Source organism: Macrotis lagotis, chromosome 7 (assembly GCF_037893015.1).
Source record: "Macrotis lagotis isolate mMagLag1 chromosome 7, bilby.v1.9.chrom.fasta, whole genome shotgun sequence".
Classification (NCBI taxonomy): domain Eukaryota; kingdom Metazoa; phylum Chordata; class Mammalia; order Peramelemorphia; family Peramelidae; genus Macrotis; species Macrotis lagotis.
In genome coordinates this window covers 221,791,607-221,816,150 of record NC_133664.1, presented here as the reverse complement: position 1 = coordinate 221,816,150, position 24,544 = coordinate 221,791,607, and the positions used below count along the sequence as shown (strand labels likewise).

General features: G+C 41.6%; 2 protein-coding genes across 2 annotated transcripts in view; one reads left to right on the top strand and one right to left on the bottom strand.

The window, feature by feature from the left end:
• The window catches only part of CACNA2D4 (calcium voltage-gated channel auxiliary subunit alpha2delta 4), a 182,620-nt gene that overhangs the window by 73,039 nt on the left and 85,037 nt on the right, over window positions 1-24,544 (bottom strand). The window contains exons 26-27 of the mRNA XM_074195336.1: window positions 22,836-22,963; window positions 17,908-17,970 (exon numbers count right to left, since the gene is read on the bottom strand). Of these exons, the coding sequence (XP_074051437.1) occupies window positions 17,908-17,970; window positions 22,836-22,963 (191 nt within the window). The remainder of the gene's footprint in view (window positions 1-17,907; window positions 17,971-22,835; window positions 22,964-24,544) is intronic.
• Window positions 958-11,431, top strand: LRTM2 (leucine rich repeats and transmembrane domains 2). Its single transcript, XM_074195201.1, has 4 exons — window positions 958-1,039; window positions 2,074-2,219; window positions 7,117-7,707; window positions 10,592-11,431. The coding sequence occupies exons 2-4, from the start codon at window positions 2,153-2,155 to the stop codon at window positions 11,041-11,043; spliced, it is 1,110 nt and encodes a 369-aa protein (XP_074051302.1). The 5' UTR covers window positions 958-1,039; window positions 2,074-2,152; the 3' UTR covers window positions 11,044-11,431.

Below are 24,544 nucleotides of genomic sequence, written 5' to 3'. Positions count from 1 at the left end.
TTGAGGGAGGGAGAGAATTGTAGGAAGATCCTAATGCCTGAGGGAGAGACAGGCTTGCTAGATGCTGGGATTTCTAAGATGAGGCCTTAAGCTTCCTGGCTACTAGACCCACCTCCTTGGCTGTCAGCTTAACTCTGTTGTTGGCTCTTCAGGGGTAGAGAATTAAATAGGGCTAGAAGGAGGAGTTAAAAGAATAGGAGCTGGAACTAAGGAGGGGAAGCAGCAGCCAGGCATCACCCAGGGATGTAAATACCTGGCAATCAGGGAAGATAGGACCCCTTTGGTAAGTGCCTCCTTTTCTGATGTAGTTTTTTTTTTTTTTACTGAGATTTGGAGGGGAGATGGGAGAACTGAAAGAATAGTAGAGCTATGTTCATGTAGTATTATGAAGTTATTTTACTTTAGGCTGGACTTTCATTTTGGGAGAATAATAAAAGATGTGGGAAAATTTTGGTATTTTCTCTTCTTCCTTCCCTGTAGTTGACATACATGCTCTTCTCTCTCTCATGCACACACACATGCACATACATACACACATGTACTCCATGTCAGTTACAGTTCTTTATACTTGCCATATCTTCTTGCAGGTCAATGATTCTTGGCCACAACTGGGAGGGAAGGGAGGTCAACAGTAATGGGGCGCCTGTTATCCCTCTTGTCTTGGGGCTAATGGCAGGTAATATCTTTGACTCTCTAAAAAAATTAGAAAAATACTCCCTCCCCCCCTTTTCCCTATCTGAAATGGAAATATTGCCTTGCTACCCTTCCCCCATTTCCTATTCCTCTCTTTGACCTGAGACTTATTCTTTTATTGTATGTTTGTGTGTGTGTGTGTCTCTCTAGAGTGTGCAGCTGCTGCAGCATGATCCCCCTAAGCTGATGAGCCTTATTATAGACTTGTTTGTGGAAGACAGCACATTCCAGTTCACCTCCAAAGAGACAAGGGGAGCTAGGGGCTGTCCCTGGGGCACGCCTCTGCTCCCTCTTTTCCAGCTGAAGCCCTGGGAAGGGCTGAATCACTGCCACCTCAGTGCACATGGTAAGAGGGACATTCCAGTGGTGAAAAAATGTGAGGGGTGGGAGTGAGGAAGTGGAGGAGGGTTGTGCTTAGATACCTCGAAGGTTTTAGTATTTTTCCTTTAAAATGGGAGTGCTCCAAACCCTGGAGCATCTGTACAATCCTTCTTTTGGTGAACCATGCCTCATATTGACAACTAGTTAGCAAAGACAAGGTTTAGGGGATACAGAGTGGGTAGGGAGTTTCTGAAGGGTCTCTGACTTAGTTTCTGTGTCGTCTGACCTGCTTTGTAGCACAATATCACATTCCCTGTTTGTTCTCTGACTTTGTGATTGTAAGCTTCTCAGAAAGCATTGACACAAAGTCATAGCACTTCTTCAATGACATGGACAGTAAGTGAAGAGCCTCCCACTGCCCCATTGTCCTGCAGTGACTTCCAGAGTCTGATGGCATTAAACTTGGTCTTTCTTGTTTTTTTTTTTTTTGTTTTGTTTTTTGTTTTAGGTTTTTGCAAGGCAAATGGGGTTAAGTGGCTTGCTAAGCTAACACAGCTAGGATTATTAAGTGTCTGAGACCGGATTTGAACCTAGGTACTCCTGACTCCAAGGCCGGTGCTTTATCCACTATGCCACCTAGCCACTCCCCTTCTTGTTTTCATAGCAATTTCTACCTTCAGTCATCATTCTTCATACTGTTCCCAGTGCTACACTTTCTGGCAACAATCTCTCAACTCTCTGTTCCTTCCCTCCCCCTACCCCCACTTTATCTCTTGGATATAGTTCTCTAATAAATGGTTCTTTGAATAGAGCTTGATAAGTGGAAGATCCCACTTGGCTGGTCTAAAAAAATTGAACTTTGCTCAATCTCCTCTGTGATACCTGAGAGAGGTTAGGTATTTATTTCTCTCGTATGATCCTCCTAGTCCCCACCACCTGGCAAATAAATAAGGAATTAGTGAGGAGTGTAAAAAGACACCAGGGTCCTCTCCTTAACCCCTCAAGCATCAGTGCTAGAAAGACTACTCAAATACCCTTCTCTGTTCTGTTTTCTTTCAGGACTGACAGGCAAGACAAACCTGGGCTCTCCTGTCTCCCAAGAGATCAAGGGCCAAGAGAACCTGTAGGGCTGAGCATCATGCTGGCAATAGGCATTGGTCAGTGGTGGAGAAGCAAGCTTTCCCTGAGGTGGAGACAGCTCTCTTGTAAGTATAGTCCTTATCTAGTGTGGGGAGGCAGTGGGGGAGAAGGGATGCAGGTGGCATGGTGTGACATTCTGGACATAAGGCTGAAAGTGAAATCTAAGAGAGACCTACTTTGAGTATACCATGCATTGGTCTGGGAATCAGGGTCCAGCCAATCTCCCTTGTCTGTTAGAACCCACTCTGACTAAGATACCTCAAATCTAGAGGTATAGTGTCTCTGCCTTACTAGAATAGTCTAAATAAAGCCATCTCAGCTTTCTACATATGCATAATAGGGAGAATAACTTTGTCAGTCTCTCCTTCATAAAAGACTATACTCTGCCCCACAATCATAGGTCCTCTCCTGGGGGAGGGGGGACTTCAGAATTCACAGAACATAGATACAATTAAGTGGGATTATCAAGTTTCCCTCCTCACCCTGGTCTACAACCCAACTATGCTAAATCCTCATAATTTTAGGGTTCAAAAATACTTGTTTTATTGGGAGTTCAGAGACTTCCAGAACTAAAATAATTCTGGTTTAACTATCAATCAGAGAAATTTTAACTTCTCTCAGTTGTTCCTCACTTGTCCTCACTTGTTCCAACTGTAAAGTGGGAAAAAATGGTAATGGGATTTTAGGATAGGATATAAGAGATCTTGTATTATTGATTCATGGAAGTAATATAATATGCCCCATTTTATAGTTAAGCAACCTGAAATCTAGAGAAAATAAATGACTTATCTATGGACCCATGTATCTCCCCTCCCCCACAATCACTACCTCACAAACTACAGTAAAGACAAAGACCTGTTGGAGTATAGACCTGTGAATTCTTTGGAGGAGAAAGAAATCTTAAGGGGTATATTATTTTTCTAGATGTCCAAGGCTTAAGAGCAGGATGTGAGCATGGTAAGATATTTTGTTGAGGTTAAAAAAACAACAGTCTACATTTATACAAAACTTAAGAGTTTATAAAGTGCTTCCCCCTCACATCAACCCTCTGTGGCAGGGCCTGCCAAGACTATTTCCTCCATTTTACAGATGAGGTTTAGTTGGTTCAAAGACTTACCCATATCTGTCCTACAGCAGAGAATCTGTAAGTTCTCTCAAACTCAAGTCTTCTGATTCCACTATGGGGTTTTTTCCATTTCCTGGGTTACAGATGGCTAGGGGAGGGTTTTGTTTTGTTTTTGTTTTTGTTTTTGCCTTTCTCTATGGGATTGGCTTCTGCAGTCCATCTTCACTGACCCATAAACAGCCTGAATTATTCACTGAGGGAATGGTTGTTGATCTCTGAGCTACCCAGATCCTCTTTCAGCCTCATTTTAGGATCACTAAAGCTACTGCCTAACTGCATTATGTTTTCCTGACACCAGAGCATGAGCCACCAGTTCTGCTTCCCTTTCCTTCCAGGGAAGGTTCAAAGTACATTTAGCCCCTTGCCTAGGAAAGTGACCTGTGGGATGAACATTCAAGCTTCAGCCTGTGCTCACTTTTCTGGGGACTCAATTTTTTCCTGAGTTTGGGAAGTTAAGAGCTGATTTTTCCAAGAGTTACAGTAACAATATCAGAGGAGTTGATGGAGTCAAGGACATGAAGGTAAATTGATCCAGCAACAACAGAGATGAGGTGATTTCTTGAGATGCTTAATATGTCCATAGGGGTATTATAAGGTGGGGGTGGGAAACAAGTGACCCCAGATAGCCTAATGAAGGCCTCTAAATGGCTAACATTACCCCTGCCCACTCTTACTTCCTGCTCAGGACAAAGAGGCTCAGGTGTCAGCCTCCCACTGTGGCATCCAGGCTGTCATCAATCCTCCCTGTTACACAGGCAGGAGAGGGAGCAGGTCCCATCCTTCTCCTTCTAAGCCCTGCTCCACCCTCTGCAGGACGTCAAGACAGCCAGTCTCCTCCTGGTAAGGGCTTGCCATATCATTCCCATCTACATACTCAGGCTAAAAGATGGGTCAGTAAAGTAGGGAGGAATGAAGGCTCACTTTCTCCTTTGTATCTACCCATCCTGTTCCTTTCTGGCCTTTTTTAATCTGGGTTATATGGTTTTGACTTGCAATTACCAGTCAACATAGCTTGTGAGGAGGAACATGGGGACCAGCAGGTTGTGGATATCTATAGACTATGTTCATGTTCAGTGCTGGGAAAGAAACATAGGAAGTGATGAAGAGAGAAAGTTTTCATTTCAGGAGAGAGAGAGAGAGAGAGAGAGAGAGAGAGAGAGAGAGAGAGAGAGAGAGAGAGAATGATTCTTGTGCATATTTATCATCCCTTGGTATTGTAAGTTATTCCAGAGGTTCCAGAATTAGGATCACTGGGTTATGGTTAAATGAATGCAGACTTTGACTCTACTCTAGCTCATGAGAGCTAACCAATTATGATCGACTTTATGAAGTAATGAACTTCCCTGCTTACTGAAAGTATTTAAGCAGAACCTAGATGACTATATGTCAGGGATGGGTGTTAAATCCATTTTGAGTCTGCAAATCAATGTTTCATGAGTTTGTACTATTTCCTAGCCCAAGTTCTCTCCTTATAACTCACTTATATAGCCCTCGAAGAGTGTTTTCTGGACAAGACTGTGAGGTAGTTAGTGCAAATATTATCACTCCCAATTTACAGATAAGGGAATTGAGACTCAGAAATGTTCAGTTACTTACTAATAAGGTGCCACAACTAGTAATTGTTGCATCAAGTTTTGATCACTGACTTTCAATCCTTGCACTCTTTCCAGGCTCTTCTATAGCTGGTCAGTATTGTGATCTTGTAACAATTGAGTGAGATAAATAGAGTGGAAATGATTGAAAGTCCATTATGGCACACTGATTGAGAAATTCTTTCCAATTTCTTGGTCTATTTGCATTGTAGGATGTTGGGAAAAAGCCCTGGGATTGGAGTTAGAAGACTTATATTTAAATCACAAATCCACTAGTTACAGACTAAGTGTATAATCTTGGGCAAGTTATTTTATTTCTGACCTAGGTTTCCAAAATGAAGGTGTTGAATTATATAATCCCTAGGGTCTCTTCACAGATCTATGACTTACAGGTGTTGGACTATATGATCCCTAAGTCTCTTCCCAGAACTATAGCATACAAGAGTCTCATCCCCCAAGCATTATTTGCTTGTTGAAGCACTATGCATCCTATATCTGTCATTCTCATGACACCTCTGAAGAGTGGGACCTTCTGTTAGAGGTTGGGCTTTATGTATTAATGAGTATATAAGTAAATATGAGTATATATGAGGGAGACAACTCGTCTTCCTCTTGGGTCTTTGGCAAGTTTGTCAGTGATAGGGTGAATAATATGTAATCCTAATGTTGCAAGTTTCCTAAATTAGTTTTCCATTCTTTGCATAGTTTTCCTCTTTAGTTAGTTTATGGGGAAAACGGGCAAAATGGCAAGGAGACACCAATTTTCTTTTAAGCGACTGTCCTCTTGGCAGTAATTTCTGAATGGTTCTGGGGAAATAAGTAAGAAGTGATTTTTTTGATACCTTCAAGTGCTTTACTGTGCAGACTACTGTAGTTCCCTGAGTTCAATTTAGATGAGTTTTCAAGAGGCTGCCCCATATCCTATGGGACAGTTTAAACCTTTCTTCCATGGCATCCTAAGATACTGTGTTCATCACTGCTTGCTTCAAATTTCTCTTTTGCCTTTTTGAGATAGTTTACCTAGCTTGTAATTCTCCAATGCTGTATGTGCGGTGGTACTGCTTAGATTTTAAAGGTCCATTTCCTATTAGATCTTGGGCACTAGAGACAATGTAAGGCATGGTTGGGTTACTTGATGCAAGTCATGGGGAAATTAAAATAAATTGATACTTCCTTTTGATATTTCCTTCATCCATGGTGAACAGTCAGAGGATCCTACTTCTGCTGCTTACTATTTCTGTAATCTTTAAAAGATTTCTTATAAATCTTTTAATCTCTCTGGACCTCAGTTTCCTCAATTGTAAAATGAGGTTAAACTGGATGATCCTTAATGTCCCTCCTAGCTTTGTATGATCCTTAGATGATCTGTAGTTACTTTCCCTTCTTTTCATTTCCTGAGGTTTCTATATAAGTCCTGGTCCTTATCATCCTATTCTTGGATTAGCACAGTTATCTAATAGGTTTCTCACTTGAATAAATCCGACACAATTAGACCCATGCTAAAACAATGTCACTCCTTAGCTCAGAAACTCTCAATGTCTTTGTCTATAGGATAAAGTTCATATTTTTTCTTTTGTCTAACATTCAAGACCCTTCACAACCTTGTCCCTAACTTGGCTCACTTGTTATCTCCTACTAGTCCCTAAATAAAACCTTTGCTCTAGTCAGACTAATGTGTTCACTGCCCATATTCTCATGTTGTGCCTTTATTCACACCAGTCACTTTCCTTGGAAATGTCTACTTCCTCCTCCTCTCTAATCCACTGCAGGGTACATGGTATATAATCAATAAATATTTACTCATTGATTGAGGTTGATGCCACTGGGAGATAGAAATGGTGCAGCAAATGAACTCTAATTTGGAGTTAGAATAGCTGCTTTTGAATCCCAACAATGCCACTTAACTACTATCTTCTGCAAGTTACTTAACTACATAGAGAACTCAGTTTTCTTGTCTATAAAATGGGTGCAATAATACTATTATTCTCTACCTCACCCATTGTCAGGAGGATCAAATAAAATGATGAAAGTAAAGTACTTTGTAAATTGAAAAGAAATATTGAAAAGTCATGAAATAGAATTACCAAGAGTAAACCACAAGGGCAATGATCCTATTAAATATCTAGGGGGTAGTTCTCAGGTTTTTGCCTGTTTCGGTTTCTGACTCTGTTTCTCTGTTTTTTTTTTCTATCACTTTCTCTCTAGAACTTTCAATTTTATTCTTCCTTTCTCTCCTTTCCTTAGGGATTGCCTGCTGGATTTCCCTGTATGCTGCAGAGACTCTCCCCACCTGCCCTTTCTCCTGTAAATGTGACAGCCGAAGTCTGGAAGTAGATTGCAGTGGCTTGGGGCTCTCCACAGTGCCTCCAGACGTGCCTGCTGCTACCCGTACCCTTTTACTCTTGAACAACAAGTTGAACATTCTGCCTAGTTGGGTTTTCTCCAATCTGTCAAGCCTTCAGAGGCTGGATCTGTCCAACAACTTCCTGGATCAGCTGCCTCATTCTGTATTTGGGGACCTGGTGAACCTAACTGAGCTTCAACTTCGCAATAACAGCATAAGGACCCTGGACAGGGATCTCCTGCAGCATGCACCCCTGCTCCGACACCTGGACTTGTCCATCAATGGCCTGGCGCAGCTGCCCCCTGGCCTCTTTGATGGACTCCTGGCCCTGCGTTCTCTCTCACTCCGCTCCAACCGCTTGCAACACCTTGACCGGGTGACATTTGAACCCCTAGTGAGCCTGCAGCTGCTTCAGGTTGGGGATAACCCCTGGGAATGTGACTGTAACTTGCGAGAGTTCAAGCATTGGATGGAATGGTTCTCTTTTCGTGGTAAGCAGAGCAAATTAGGCTTAACTCCACACATCTCCAACTCTCCTCTCCTGAACTAGGTTCAGTTACTCAGGGAAGCAGCCATCAGGGAGGAGGTGGTTTTGCCAGCTGGTGCTAAAAAAATCTGAGGCTCATCTCTATACAATCAGCCTCTCTTACCTCCCCACCCCCTTGTCCGCCTCCCCAGCCATACATCAGTGAGACAAAGGAGTGGGACTGCCCTTCTGCCTTTTTCCCCTACCCATTTCAGGCTGCTATTTCATTACTTTTATCCCTCTTGAAGGTTTCCCTTGAAGCTCATTTTAACCTGATTTTACCTGGAAGTGGTAAGAAGCTGTGAGTATAGAGACAACTTTGTGTGATAGAAAGAACAGGTGATCACAGGTAGATAATTCAAGGTAGATAATTCATCTTTCTGGGTCTCCATTTCCTTATCTCTAAAATGAAGGAATTCAACTGAAATATTTTTTTCCTTGGTAGGTAATACAAGTGAAAGGGACAGAGTTATGGTGGATTGCAAAGGAGAGGCAAAGATGAAGGATAATTTGTCTCTACTTTAAAAGCAATCTCATCCATTCTCAGTTACTCAAAACAACAGGAAAAAAAGAGATTTAAATGCCATAGCCAATAGCTGCAACTTCTCTCCCAACATTACTTTATATCAGATCCATAATAAGGAATCAAATGGTTTCAATTTTATTTCTTTCTTCATCCCTTTCCCATATTTTGAATTTAAAGGAAGGAAATGGAAGAAAAAACTAACACTTCCTAGGAAAAGTTCTGGCATGTTTCAAAATGATCTAAAGGAAAGGAGTGAGATGGTAAAGAAGTTCCTAAAATCAATGAAATCACAGATCTAACCTCTACTCAAAATCTAATAATTAGGAAAATTATTCAGACCTATTCCTTGGATTAGAATCTTGGAGACCATATTCCCTCACAAAATATAGAGTGGAGTTCACACCACCAATTTGGAGAAAAATGCTGTCTGGGCTTGGTCTAGGACTTGCTTGGAAGTAAGAAGAGGATAAATGGACATATCACAGATTTTAGAAGTCAAAAGAACCCTGTAGCCATCTAGCCCAAACAATGTTTGAAGACCTCCAAAGAGGGCCTTTTCCACATTTAGCCAGTTCTAAATATTAGGATGTTTTCCATAATACCAAACACAATTTGCCCTTTGCAACTTCCTGATTGATCCTGATTCTGCCTTCTGGGATCAAATAGAACAAATCTGATTCCTCCTTCACATTCCCCACCTTCCAACCCAAGCTTTTTTCCCTAAGCTAAACATGTCAAATTCCTTCAACTGATCCTTGTATAAAGTGAATTTAAGACCCTTGATAATCATAGGTTATTTCCTCTGGACACTCCATTTATCAATGTTTTCCTTAAACTTTGTGTCCAGAACTAAACTGCTCTAGATAAGGTTTGTTAAGGGCAGCATATAGTGGAACTATCACCTTCCTAGTTTTAAAATTATATCCCTCTTTTTTTAAAGGATTTTACAAGGCAAATGGGGTTCAGTGACTTGCCCAAGGCCACACAGCTAGGTAATTATTAAGTGTCTGAGGCCGGATTTGAACTCAGGTACTCCTGACTCCAGGGCTGGTGCTCTATGCACCACCTGTGATATCCCTCTTAATGCAGTCCAAGATTAAATTTACCTTTTTTGACTGTGACATACCACTGCTGACTCATACCAAAATTTAAGTCCATTAAAACCCCCAGATCTTTTCAGTGCTATTATTACCTTTACATAACTCCTTTATCTTAGATATGTAAAATTTATTTTTTGTACCCAAGAGCAGGACTTTACATTATCTTTATTGAATTATATTTTATATTGAATTAGATTTACCTAATGCTTTAACCTGTCAAGATCCTTTTGTAGTTTGACTCTGTAATTACCCTTCCATCCAGCTTTATATCATCTCTCATGGAGTATGTAGGCAGACATTCTCAGAACCTCCACTGACCTCTAACCATCTTTCCATGTCTTCATAATTATCATCCTGCCTCTGACACAGACAGACTGAGTTACCTTGGGCAATTCACTTAACCTCTTAAGTTGCACAAATTGTACAAAATGTGAGACTTTATATTGGTAGAGGGAATTTCTTCAGTGGAAATTCCTTGTATCAGTGAAATCTGAGCCATTGTTCTCTCCCTCTCCAAAACAAGCAAACTTCACCATCATAGAACATCTATCGGCAAATTGATCCATCTATCTAATAAAACAGCACTCCTCCCATTTGGAAGCATCCATTCATATCTAGGACATTTTCTCAAAGTGCCTTTGAGTCAAATCAGAAATATTTGGTGGGGCCATAGGAATAAACTTGGGAAGGGAAAGAAAACTAAGGCTAGAAAATTCCTGTCCTAGTCTAAAACCCTTAGGAAGAACTAGTATGCAAAAAATTCTGCAAATATGTTGACCTTTTACTTTTACTTTTACTTCAGGAGTTAGTTCCTTGGAAGAGGTTGTTAACTGCAATGAGAATAATGCCCAGCAACCTAAAGGCAGGAATTAAATGTACATGGGCAGGAGGCAAACAACAATAGCAGCAACAACAGGAAGGTAGTTGTCTTGGAGAAAGAGGTGACAAAGGAGAAGGTCCCCACCAGCTTTTTCTACTTGGGAAGGTTAGGGTGGGAGACTTATTCAGTTAAGCGTAGCACAGTGGTTGGTGCTTTGTTATGTCCTCTGGCTCAAACTGACTATAAAAATGGCTTTCTTAATATGTCTGGATTAACCAATTTTCTCTTCTCAAGCCGATATTTCTAGCTTTGGATCTATCATTCTGGGAACTTTGGAACAGGGAGAGGGGTTCTTTGGGCTGGAAAGCTGAGCATCCCATTCTTTTCTCTCCTTTTGGCACAGGGGGACGCCTAGACCAGCTGGCCTGTACGATGCCCAAAGAACTAAGAGGGAAAGACATGCGAATGGTTCCCATGGAGATGTTCAACTATTGCTCTCAATTGGGGGAGAGCAGCTCAGCTGGGTTGGAAGTATCTGGGTCTCCCTGTACCAAGGCCAGCCTAGAGCCTATTAAACCTAAGCCTGGGTCTGAGCCAGAACCCGAATCCAGCACAGCCTGCCCTCAGAAACAGCGATATCGGCCGGTCAGTGTCCGTCGGGCCATTGGTACTGTCATTATTGCTGGTGTGGTCTGTGGTATTGTCTGTATCATGATGGTTGTGGCTGCTGCCTATGGATGCATTTATGCCTCCCTCATGGCCAAGTATCACCGGGAGCTAAAGAAACGCCAGCCCCTGATGGGTGACCCAGAGGGTGAGCCTGAAGATCAGAAGCAGATTTCCTCTGTGGCATGAGACCTCCCCATCCCCTTCAGTAGGAAGGGCTGGGAAAGCAAGCCAGGGACTTTGAGCAAGCCTCTCTCTTAGGCAACTCTCCAGCAACCCTTCCTCTCGATCCTGAGTTTCTGTTGTTCAGTTCCTGTCTCAGCCTGATCACAGAATACTGCTTGCCTCAATCCCACCTTCCTCCCATGCCCTTCCAGGCAAAGAAACCACAGCCCAGCTGCCTCAAAGAACAAGAGTCCTTGGAATTTCTCTGGAAACTCTCCCAGCTTGTTCCCTCATCAGACATTTGTGGGTATTTTCCAAAGGTTCTGGCTAATACGAAGAACAGATGAGGGAAGAGGGGAAGCTTCTGGTGAAGAAGGGAGACCCTTAGAATTATATTTTTACCTTCCTCTCACTCTCATGACTGTGATTCTTCTAGCATTTTGCTTCAAGACTCTGGAGGAAGGGAGTCATAGAACTGGGGGGGGGGGCGGTTAGAGGAAAATTTCTGTTAATTCTTTTAGGGTTGAGAAGACTCATTTAACCTCCTTTTAGGGCAAAAACTGGTTTCCTCTTTTAGGCTCTGGTACAGCCACAGGAATAAACCTACCCTACTATATCAGTATTATACAGATTTCTTACACTGCAAATATAGTTAGGACCCTTAAATCTGGCATAATCTTCAAACACTCCCTGCCCTCAGTGTCCCTGAACTCACAAAGATAAACTCACATGTTCATAGCAATATCAACAAAACTATATTGATTTAGGAATCTATACGCAGACCGGATACATGCATACACATTCACACGAAGATACAGACACCCAGAATCTTAGTGTAGCTGAGATGTCACTTCCCCACAACAGATAGTCAGCTGTTAGAATTTTCTGCTTACTGCAGATGGGGGAGAGAAGCCCAAATCCAACAGCACAAGGATTCTTTTGCTATCTGCTAAAGTGGGATAAAGTATTGTTTCTGGACCAGACAGCCAATCACCATGGTAACCAGCTCAAACCTAGCATGTTGGATATTCTAGGGACACTTGCCCCAGAGGCCTCAAAGCTATAGAGCTTGTGGCTGTGCAACTCAGACTCATATCACAGAATACTTATTCAGTTCACAGCCTACACAAAGTAGCACTGCTTGGCTCAAATAGGACAGTCACCTTTGAATACTGCAACTTAGTTTCCCCTCTAGAGTCTGGGTTCTGAGGAAGGGAACTAGCATGTCTCTTACTTCATCTTTGCTCTGATGGGTGATTTTGGGCAAAGGAACAGAGCTAGATCATCTTTGGACAAAGCTGTATGATCTGGTGACACCCTTTTTTGGGAGGTGGGGGCAGTGTTATGGAACTGGGAAAGTGAGTATCAGGCAGAGAGAATAACGTTCCTCACTGAAGCTCACTGCCAACCAGAGTGCCGCAGGGGGATATTCCCCTTACAATTCCTTCTGGTGCTTGGAGAAAGGTACATTTCTCTTCCACGAATAGGTAAGCATGAGTCCATTGGAGAATCTGTCTACTAAACTGAGGACCAGAATCTGAGCCAGGAACCTGCAGATTTGGATTCTAAATGTAGCCAATAGTAATGTGATATATAATACACTAAGGGGTTATGAGTAGAGTGGGAATGGAGGAGGAAGGTCATGGAGGAATTGTGGGAACTCTAGTATTTCTCCCTGGTTTTCCTCCTCTTCCTCCTTTCTTCTTCCTTCTCATTATGAGTTTGATAGCAGGTAATGTTTTTCATCATGCCCTGGGAATACCTTGGTCTGCTCTTTTCAGGTCAATGGTTTCCCAAGGAACATCTGAGGGGCTGGAAGGCACCCAACTGGTTTCAGCTTCTAATGGGGTGTCTTAGGAGGACAGTAAAAGGTAGAAGTACAGCTAAAACACAGGCAAGAAGATGGGGTAAGATGGTCGGTATGACTGGGCTGGTCCTGGTTGGCTCTCACCCACTTTCCCAGAATACGGAGACCATTGGGAAAAAAGGGGGAATCAGATGTAAGATGGGCATGGTTGGGAAGGTATCTTTGAGAAGATGCTTGTAGTTACCATTGGCATAAGCTCAACAGGGCCATCCTTCTCTTGGATGAATGGGCCTTCCCTCTTCTTTATGGGTTGGCAGTAGACCTGATTGTTGTTATTATTGTTTTTAATAGGGTTGGAGGGGTGGGGGAGGGGATTCAAAACAGTGGTGTCTTCAGCACAAGGCAGGAGATTTTTAAAGGCAAAATTATATTTCTCGTTTGTTGTTTCAGAAGAACAATAAAGACTGTATTTTCCTATAGTTTTCCTAGTTTCATTGACAAGGGAGGGAATGTGACATGTGGAAGGATTGAGGAACATATAGCATGACCTCCCTCATCTTTCCTCTCTTGACTTTATTTTCTGCTCCTTTTCTTTCTTTTTCTTTCTCTTTCTTTCTTTCTTTCTTTCTTTCTTTCTTTCCTTCCTTCCTTCCTTCCTTCCTTCCTTCCTTCCTTCCTTCCTTCCTTCCTTCCTTCCTTCCTTCCTTCCTTCCTTCCTTCCTTCCTTCCTTCCTTCCTTCCTTCCTTCCTTTCTTTTTTGCAAGGCAATGGGATTGTGTCTTGACTAAGGTCACACAGCTAGGTAATTAAGTGTCTGAGGCTGCATTTGAACTCAGGTCCTCCTGACTCCAGGGCTGGTGCTCTATCCACTGCGCCACTTAGCTGCCCCTTACTCTCTTTCTTTTGCTAGGTTGTTTAGATATAGTAACTAAAGTATATCATATCGAAATATAAAAAAAATGGAAGACTGGAACTTTAAGGTTCCTTAACCTGAAGCAAATCTAAAGTATTCAATAAACATTTGTTGAGCAATACATAGAAACTGTATTCAACAGAAAAAATCCAAAGACCAGAAACAAAACAGTTCCTGTCTTTAAGCAGCTTATATTCTACTGGGACACTTAGTGAGGAGTTTTGGATTTAGACCAGGTAGCAGAGGCAAGTTGATGGGAACAGTTCCCAGGCTTGGTAGAACTTGGGGTGATAGTCTTGAAATAGTTCACTCCTCCTTCCTGCAAGCACAAATGGTTTTCCTGAGCTATGGCATGGGTTTCCTGTGCAGATGCTAGTTTAGGGACTGACAAAAATAGAGCTGGGGGCTTAGACAGAACTCTGAATACTGAAATTTAATTGAATTTACCCTTACAGTCAAAATCTAATAGATCCATAGTACAAGAAGGTATTCATTTACTTAGGAAGTTCCTTCTCTATTGTGAGATTGGGTTACTTTTAAAACAGGTCCAAATGTCCTCATTATAGGAAGGGGAAATCTCAGGTCAGAGTCCCTTCTAGAGAAAACAAAATATGGGTGGCATCTGATGATCCTGAAGGACCCAAGGGGAAACCAGCAAGAAAAGATAATTGAGGAACATATAAACATCTAAGATTATAAAGATTTACATTAGGGATTGACTTGCTGTGTTCTGGGTTCAGCAGAGTGGAAAGAACCAGAATGTAAGATGAAGAAAGATGAGAAGCCCTTCACACGCCTAATTAAAGATAGCAGACTATCTGGCTATCTGATTAAATAGTGACTTCAGTTTAAGTGGCTGGGATTAGTCTCTGACTGATCCTGTCTATGTTGCCTTTGTTGTCTCATATCTTTCTCTTTTTATTTTGTTTGTTTCTATTTCCAGAAGAGCAACTTTCACCTGAAAGTCCAGAGAGTCAGAGGCAGACCCCAGGGAAAGTAAGGAAGGGACTGCATCACCAGTGCCCTATTCCTAGAGGAACCAATGCTTTTCACAGTCGAATGCAATTGTTCCCATTTTTTAAAGCTAGGTTGATTATTGGGTTCTTTGCCTTTCCTGCTCCTATGGCTTAATGATCATTCCAGATGGCATCAGAAGATTCTAAAGGGCAGCTTGCTTTGAGCCCCACTGAAGAAGCAAAATAATTCTTTCCTATAAATTCCACAAACCCATGTAAGTTGTGCAGAACAGACAAGCATAAAGGCAACCTCAAACCTAGCAGAGGACTGCTATGTTGAGGAAGGAGGAGCATTTCTCCATCTTGGCAAGAATCAGGGGTCAAATGTGGATAATTCCCAAGGTGAATGCAGCTTATTTACCTGTAGAGACTGACTCACATTTCTATAGCATTTTCAAATTCACAATTTCCTGACCCCACTCTCATCTCATAACAACCCTATGAAGTAGGTAATGTGAATATTAAGATTATAAATCTAGTGATGGAAGGCATCTCAGAGACTATCACTTCATTTTACAATTAAGGAAACTTTGGTATAGAAAATAAGGGCCTTGCTCAAGGTCACAAAGCTAGTGAGTGCCAGAGTGGGAACTCAAACTTAGGTCTTAGTTGCCAAGACCAGTGTTCTTTCCCTTGAACAACATTGTCATAGAGCCATAGTGTTAAGAGTGCGTGTGAAAACATACATATGTCTGTAGATATAACAGCAAACACATTCTGTACTTTGGAGGAATACTGCTGTTGCCTGGGGATGGGCCAGTTGGTGGAACTAGGGATCATAGGAACTAGTGGCCTGAGAGGTCAGATCTTCCCATCCTGTTCTGCTTTTCATAATTAGAGGTCTGGAGCCCAGGAAAGAACACAAAGCAGTTTGAAAATAGATTTGCACGAGCCTGGAAATTCCACAGAAAGCAGCCCCCCCACCCCCCAACCCAGACTTTGGAGTCTCTTCCACCTCACACAGATCTGCACTCCTTCCTATCCTTGGGCCACTGCTAAGTGAACAAAGAAATTAAGAAGGCAGAGATAGGCTGGGAGACAGAATTTAAGAAGCAGGAGGAAAAGTTGAAAGTGTCCAGCACAAGATCCTTCTCCTGTCACATTCAGAAACTCTAGAGTCAAGAGCGATTGTCTGCAGTGAGTCAGACCAGAGGGACCAGTGACACTGTTTCCATGGCAACCTCCCATGGCTCTTCTTCAGTTCTGAGTTTTAAAGCATCACCAAATACTTAAAGAGCCAAAGAGCCTGACCCTAGAGGACTCTGGCTACCCTATATCCTTTCCTCCTCAGGTACCACAGAAAACAAAGGGGAGCCAAAAAAGGAATAATTCAAAGGAGGGGGGGGGGTCAGTCAATGCCTTGAATGGAATTGGCGGGGCCTCTGTGAGATGGCTTGGGGAAAAAAGATGGGTAGGGGCAGTTCAGAGACATTGAATCAACCTTCCTTCTGTGTTGCTGGGCTATACCATCCTTTATATCCCAGGTTGGAGAGCAGCTCAAAGTGGTGACTCATGAAAAGAGGTGGTCATCTAGTGCTTCAGGCACCTCTTGTTTTAGGCTCAGATGATTTCATCTTTCTCTGTCCCCTTAACACAACTCTGAAAGAGTTTAGATGGAGCAACTCTCAAGTTCCCTTTGGGTTGATCCTTTCCAATTCAGCGAGTGTCCACTATGAAGACTAGTTGATCCTTACCCTTTTCTGACCCTATCATCTGGCAGGGTGATAACCAAATCTTTCTCACTTGCCAGACCATGGAAGTTAGAGCTACCCTACTTTGCCAGTATCTGGTTGGTGTCCACAAGGTTCTGGAGTCTAGGGCACTCTAGGAAATCAAAGATGGTTAAGCTGCTCTTCTTGCCTTAGCGCATCACTTCAGAAGTTGGTAAAGAACAGCAAAAAAGAAAACCACAAATGCTGGGGAATTGAAGAGAGTATTTTTACTTTCCCTCCCAGGATCTAAGCCACTGAGCAGGTTCAGCTTCAAGTACTAAGATCATCATTGAGCTATCTTAAGACTTAAAATATTTCCTTAGATACTTGGTTTAATGTGAAGCAGCAAGTCCAAACTCAAGAGTTCAAAGCAGTTTAGAAGTAACCCAGGTGTGGTGTAGGCAGGGCAGTAATCTGGGAGTCAAGACAATGGATTTTTCTGATTCTATTACCAGCCAGTTGTGTTGTGTAACTAATGACCTCAAGGTCATTACTGGATTCCCTTGAACCTTAGTTTCCTCTCCCTGAGAAACAAGTGGACTGCCTTTAATGATATTCCAAGACCCTTCAGACTCCAAGATTCTCTGGTAGCTGAAAGGATTAGTCACTCCTACTCAGACCCAGATGAAAACTCCTCAAGGGGGCTTCCTGGGAATTGCCCACCATCATTACTTCTTCCAGCCTAGCCCCTGCAGCCAACTCTTGTAGAGATGAAACCACATAAATTGGCAGGGGCTAAAACCCTCAGTAGTCATGGTTACTGAAGACCCAGAAAAGAAAGTAGGTATCACCAAAATCCTTGGCATTGTCGAGTGACTTAATATTAAGCCAGTTTTTAATTAGTGGGCATACCATAAGTAATTTGGGGGCCTTTCCATTTGATTTGCAGCTAAAACTTATATGTGTTGACTTTTCCTTCCCAGTTCCTCTTTCTCTATTTTAGAGCTTCTCGAGACAAGGATTGTTGTTGGGTTTTCAAAAAAAAACTTTGCATTCCTAACACTTAGCAGAATACAATGAATATTATTGTTGTTCATTTGTTTTAATCATGTCCAACTTTTTGTGACCCCATTTGGAGTGTGTTTGGCAAAGATACTTGGGAAATGATTTGCACCCAGGGAGTAAAGAGTTAGGAATGTAATTCCAGGATCTTGATTCCCAGTACCATGCTCTACCCCAGAATTCTGCAGAGATTACCATAGTATACTTCAGCTTAAGTCTTAGCGAAGGAGAGGAGCTATAGTGGAGTAGGGGAATAGGACAATAATTTCCAGGAAATATCACCAAGGACTCCAAGGAAATCTAGATCTCTTGCTGAGAGACCTTTCCCACTTTAGAAACTGCAACCAGAAAATACACACCTTATAGCTCCCTTGTATGCCATGCCCTTCTTCCCTCCCCCTTAGCTCTTGTCCTAAGCCTCAGGAAGGCAGCTCCTACCTGCAGCTATGGCTGTCTTCTTGTCCACAGTCACTGCCACGGCCGTGCTCACTGTCACAGATCCTGGGGAAACAGAAAACCATCACTTAGTCAAGTTTGCAGCAACTGAGAAAGATTGAAATCAGTCTGAGATTTTTTTGCAATCTTTCCCCATTCTCCTTCAGGGTTCAATGATGAGTATTTGGGGAGCATTGAATTTTTAAAATTGTCCTTCAGTTCCTCCCTCCAACCCATTGTAGTTCAAAAGAGCAACAACTTGGGTTTTCTGATGTCATCCACCTTCAGCATATGTCCTGTCCAGAGGACTCTGTTTCCCTTAATTACTGGCTTACATTCCAGGGCTTGGTGGTTGGCCTGTCTTGTCCTTTAAAATCAAGTGCAAATGTTATGTAATGCTATCCAAACTGTAGGAAGAAATCAGATATGATCTTCTTGACAGATTCATAACAACCATTAAGAAGGCTAGGGAGAATTCTACATTAATTATTATTACTCAATGAACATTTACTGGAAATGATGGGCAGGACTAATAATGATGCCTTGTAGCTTAACTTGAAACTCTTTTCTATGGCCTCTCTGCTAGCCTAGGGGATAAGAATAGGGACTTTTCTTGCTTTTTTTGTTTTTCATTAAGCTGTGAGTTACTAAGGGAACAGAATTTAAGTGATAACTTAGAGCTCTCCATTGCCACAGAAAACTGTCTGTGTGTGTGTGTGTGTGTGTGTGTGTGTGTGTGTGTGTGTGTGTGTGTGTGTGTTGTCTCTTGTTGTCCATGGCCTTCATCAGGCAGTTCATAATCTCTTGCCTGTAGGTCAAATCTCAATATGATGATTCTTTGTTGTAGGGAAATTTTATTGCATCCAATTATTGTCTGAAACAAACAGATCCAAGATATCTTTATTGTCATATGCTGAATATGGTTTTTATGGTGTGGCACACTGGAAGGTTGGAACACAATTTTGCTATATCCACTATATAGCTAGACTACTGCCCACTATACTTCCTTATGAGGAGGTGGAACAATGTTGTATATAGAGTTCTGAAGGTGGGATCAGGAAGACCTAGATTCAAATACTGCTCTCAATGTTTACTTGCTGTGTAAAACAGTAAGTCAAGTCATTTAATCTCTTTGAGACAAAATTTCCTCATCTATAAAATGAGGATAATGATAACTATAGTTATCTCCCTTGTAGAGTTATAGGGCTCAAAAAGGAATCTCTTAAAACTTTAATGTGGCATAAAAATGTCAAATTATTATTTAATATTAATAATATATTATAATTAAAGATTGCTTTGTAATTTAAAATGCTGTTATTCTAAGAGCTTGCAGTCCACAAAATTGGTCCAGAAGGTCTCTTCCTAGGCATTGATGGAAAGCTCATTCATAGAATTCCATGGTAACTGCCAAAATCAGTTTCTTGGAAGTGGTGCCTTTGAAATCTGGTGGAATTAGTCTGTTGTTCCACAGACTACCCTACACAACAAACTACATATACTTGTTTTGCATGACATGCTATTTAGGAAACGTTAAAAAAAAAGATAAAAAATGTCTAGGCAAATGCTATCTGAGGACCTTAGGGCTTTCAAATCCCCCTGTTAGACCCACATTTTTTTTTCAGGAACTTAAGGCATGTAAGTGACCACTGAGACCCTGGTGTACTTCATGCTGTCCTAGAGCTGATGCTTCCTGAGTAAGACAGACAAAAGATGAATGACCCTTCTGTGGGTCTAGCATGGCATCAAAAGATGGTGCAATAAGGGTAAAATCCCTTTCTCTTCTTCCACTCCCAGCAAAGTGCAATGGTTTAGATGTGGAGAGGGCTCCAAGGATGTTTCTTCCAACCCTGGCACCATGTTCCCCCTTGCAGTTTTTCTTTCAAATGTGACCATATTTCTAGCTTCTGGATTCCAATTCAGTTCACTGAACATTTATTATCTGATTAAGTAGTCACCAGATTTAGAGCTGAAAGAGATTCTAGGGACCATCTTGTCAAACTCTCTCATTTTACAGTTGAAGAAACTGAAGAGTAATTTGCCCAGGATTACAGGGGTAGGGAATGAATAAGGAATACATCCTGTGCCTTAAGCCCAATACTCTTTCCATTGTCCCACAGAGATCATGTGGGTGTCTGGATGTAGATGTGCAGATCCCTAGGTGAAGAGAGAGCTGCCATTCCCCACTGGCCCACTTTTGGGTTGCCTGCCTCACTCACTTTGCCTTGCTGCTCAGCTCCCCACCCACCTGCCCTCCTACCTCAAAGCCACAAAAAGCTTCCCAGGCAGTCAGCAGGCAGAGTCCTGGTGACAAAGCGCAGGTGGAGACTGGTTTCAGGGACAGCATCTAGGTGGGGTGGGGGAGTTGAGTTCTGTGACTAGGAGAACCCCTGGGTTCTACTTTGAACAGCCTTTTCCTAATAATGCCTCCAAATGCTATAGGAGACTGCCCTAGGGGGTGGTTACAGTTGTTCTTCTGATTCAGGAGAAGAAAAGTGGATCTTCATCAGTACCCCCTGTTTGTCAGCCACAGGAGTAAGAGGAATTCACAGGGAATGAAGTCATATCACCAAGAATTCTCTGAGTCCTCAGTTCCTATCCTTAATTTTTATGGATGATGCAGGGCAAAGGGAGGGAGGAGTGAGACTTAGGCACAGAACATCTGGAGGAAGAAGGAATTTGGAGAAGAGAAAAAGGGAGGCTCATGTGGAGACTAATTCAAAGTAGTCTTAGATTTATTTTTCCTAACCTTTCCATACATTTATTTGATACATAATCCTAACCACCTCCACCAGCCGATAATTTTATTTAGAAAAAAATTTTTTTAGCAAGATTGAGTAATTTCTTGTTCTCTCAGATTTCTGAGTTAGCCCAGTTGGCCACCTGGAGCCTCCTAGAGACCGGGCCTCTTCAATGTATTGTTTTCTCAAGCATTTTGCATTTGACTTCCCCTTTCATAACTTGAAGAGATACTTGGTGATAATGATGGATAGTAAGAAAGACCCTAATTAGGTGCATCATAGTTTTCATCTGTTTGCCCCTGATTCTGATAGGCCATTGAATGTAGGATTTCTTTCATTTATAACTGTTATAAAATTGGTTGTAAAAGCTTTTCCCTCTTTTGGCTAATTTCATCTCTCCTGCCTCACTCTTACCTCCACATCATTCCTGATTCCTAATTACTTCTTTCCTCATTCCAATCACTTCTTGATTATCTGTGATTAGTGAAGAACTAAAGAAAGAGAGGAGACAGGAAAGAAATACAGAAATAGAGAGAGAGAGAGAGAGAGAGAGAGAGAGAGAGAGAGAGAGAATGAAAAGAAAGAAAGAAAGAAAGAAAGAAAGAAAGAAAGAAAGAAAGAAAGAAAAGAAAGAAAGAAAGGAAGGAAGGAAGGAAGGAAGGAAGGAAGAAAAGAGGGAAGGAAAAGAAGAAAGAAAAAAGAGGAGGAGGAGGAGGAGGAAGAGGGAGAGGAAGACTATCTTACAGTTGAAATACTCTGGATGCTGGTAATTTTTCAAGGAATTCTCAGTTAGAAAAAGCACTGCCCTGGGGCAGCTAGGTGGTGCAGTGGATAGAGCACCAGCCCTGGAATCAGGAGTACCTGAGTTCAAATCCGACCCGATGCTTAATAATTACCTAGCTGTGTGGCCTTGGGCAAACCACTTAAACCTTGCAAAAAAAAAAAACCTAAAAAAAAGAAAAAAGCACTGCCTTACTAACCAGTTATGTGATCTTAAGAGAGTTCACCTCTATAGTCTCAGTTTCCTTATCTGTAATAGAAGGGGATTGGACTTGATCTTTGAAGTCCCTTCTATTCTTTAACATCAGGGATACCCTGATTTCTGTTGTCAGATTAAGGGGGCACCAGAAATTTTCAACTGTCCTAGCGCTTGCCATATAGGAAACTGTCCAATTCTGCCTCTGGACAGTAGGGTTTGCTGAAATCCTTATATTCCTTAGGTTAGGTAACTGGCTTAACAATTACTCACAGATCATATTTTCAGGGTTGGTTGAGATCACTGAATTTTACACACTTGTTTTCCAGATGAGAAAACTGGGGCCTATGTCAGTGACCTAGGCACCTAAGATTACTAAACTCATTAGAGGCAGAACTGGGACAAAGCCCAGGTGTCCTGACTTGCAATCTCATGTTCTTTCCAAATGACCTCTTTAGGAATTAGCAGAATGTTGATGTTGATTTGAAGAAGACCGGGATTTAAGTCTTGGCTCTGTCCTATATTCTCTAGGTAATCCTGGGAAATTTACTCATTGAATTTTAATTTTTCTTCTGTAAAATGAAGGACTTAAACTAGATGACCTCTAAGGTTCCTTCCATTTCCCAATCTTTGGTTCTATAATCTGAGGGAGCATGATTATCTGTTCTCATTTTATGAAATCAGGAAGATTCGAATATCTGTTTGACCTCAGACTCTTTTTATACTTTCACACTTTGTGTGATCCTGGGCAAGTCACTTAACCCTATTCACCCCAGTTTCTTCATCTGTAAAATGAACTGGAGAAGGAAATGACAAACCACTCCAGTATCCTTGCCAAGAAAACCTGAAGAGTAGGACATAGGGGGCAGCTAGGTGATGCAGTGGACAGAGCACCAGCCCTGGAGTCAGGAGTACCTGAGTTCAATTCTGGCCTCAGACACTTAATAATTGCCTAGCTGTGTGATCTTGGGCATGTCACTTAACCCCATTGCCTTAAATAAATAAAAATGAAAATTTTAAAAAAGAGTAGGACATAACAAAAGAGGCATGCTACATAAGTGAATAATCTGTGCTAAATCAGTGTCTAAGTAGAGTTGAGAAAAGGACTCAAGGATTCTAGATGGTTTTCACTCAGAGTTTGTTAACTTTCCTATGCTTTTCATAGAATTACAAAGAAGGAAGAATTGGCCACAAGGTGATATTAGGATTTGAGTTACCTGTTTCCCCTTCAGAAGGGATGCTGAAGACAAAGCTCCCTTCTGGCTGCTCTGCAGCCTGCCGGTACCAAAGGGGGAAGTGATCCATGGTAAAGATGCTTGATTTGTCTTCTAGGGTCAGGAACTTCCTGCAATAAGAGGGACTTAGCATCTTTTCAGAAATTTTTGAGACTCTCATCAGTCAACAAACTAGGAATGCTGCCAAGGTCTGAGAATACAAAGAAGACAAAAACCAGTCCCTGCTCTCGAGTTATTCATAGTCTAATGGGAAGACAACATAAAAATGATATACAGGATAAAACAGAATAAAAAAATCTCAAAGAGAAGGTTACCATGAGTAAGGAAAGGTTTGATGAGGAAAGTGGAACTTTTTCTGAAAGATGAAGGAAATAGTTCATTATAAAAAATCTTTTCAGATCTTTTTCATTTCTGGTTTATTATTCCCATGGAATGAATTTACTTAGTTGGGTCTTTTAGAGTTTTAGATGAATTTTAGTTATGATTCTTCGTGGCTAAAATTTTTAAATTAGAAAGCTTCACACACCTAGAATCTTATAAACAGAATAGATTGTAGATTCCAATTACTATCTAAATAAGAATTCACTCTAAAACATTCCTGACAAATAGTCAGCTGGTCTCTAATTAAAGACCTCCTGTGAAGGAAAATTCACTGTCTCCTAAGCAGAAAAAAATCAGTGACATTTCCTCCTTTAATTCTTCCTTTTTTTCAGAATTCTAGCCCCCATTTTTCCCTGGAAGGTGAAGCAGAACAAATTAATTCCTATCTTAAATGACAGCTCCTCAAATACTTGAAGATATTATGTTTCTCATCTTCCCTGGGTTGAACAATTGTTCGCTTTAAAAACTGTTTCTCATATGATGTGGTTTCTACTTCTCACATTCCATATAAGGATCAGTCAAACTTGGGATAGAATTGGCTGATTTTGGACATTACATATTCAATGTTATTGCTTACACTGACAGAGGAGAACACTGGCAATGATAAATTCAAGTAGTGGTTAATCTTTTAAAAATCACTTTAATCTCTCTCTTTCCTCTCTTCTCTCTCTCTCTTTCTCTCTCTCTCTCTCTCTCTCTCTCTCTCTCTCTCTCTCTCTCTCTCTCTCTCTCTCTCTCTCTCCCTCCCTCCCTCCTTCTCCCCATGTATCATCTGTTTTGTCTGTTTATCTATCTATCTCTGCTTATCCCATCAGATATTATGTTAGCAATATCCTCTACCAGGTTTTCCCTCTATACCAGGGAGCAAGAAAGAATAGTAGTCTATTGCTTGTGTAGAGACCTAGTAGACTATCATAGGATTGTAAAAAAGGTCTAGGGAATAGTGTACTAGGTATGAGAGCTTATGCTTAACTCAGCTGGTGAATAGGGCCCAGGTTTCTCAGAAATGGTTTAGTTGAATAGTTATTTTAGTTTAGCAATGAGATATTGTCCCTTCTCGGGATAGCAATAGTGCTGCAAAATTGTCAATACAAGAATTTCTACACATGCCTTTACAGCACCTACAAATGCCAGCCCAGCCTTTGTTATTGTGTGAGCTCTCAGCGCCTTCCCTACTTCGATTAGAAGTGAAAGGAGGGGGCGGCTAGGTGGTACAGTGGATAGAACACTGGCCCAGGAGTACCTGAGTTCAAATCTGGCCTCAGACACTTAATAATTACCTAGCTGTGTGGCTTTGGGCAAACCACTTA

Coding starts and splice junctions, on each gene's coding strand:
- LRTM2 (XM_074195201.1), top strand. CDS start 2,153: ATGCTGGCAATAGGCATTGGTCAGTGGTGGAGAAGCAAGCTTTCCCTG. Junction 2,220..7,116: donor GAGGTGGAGACAGCTCTCTT/GTAAGTATAGTC, acceptor TCCTTTCCTTAG/GGATTGCCTGCTGGATTTCC. Junction 7,708..10,591: donor GGAATGGTTCTCTTTTCGTG/GTAAGCAGAGCA, acceptor CTTTTGGCACAG/GGGGACGCCTAGACCAGCTG.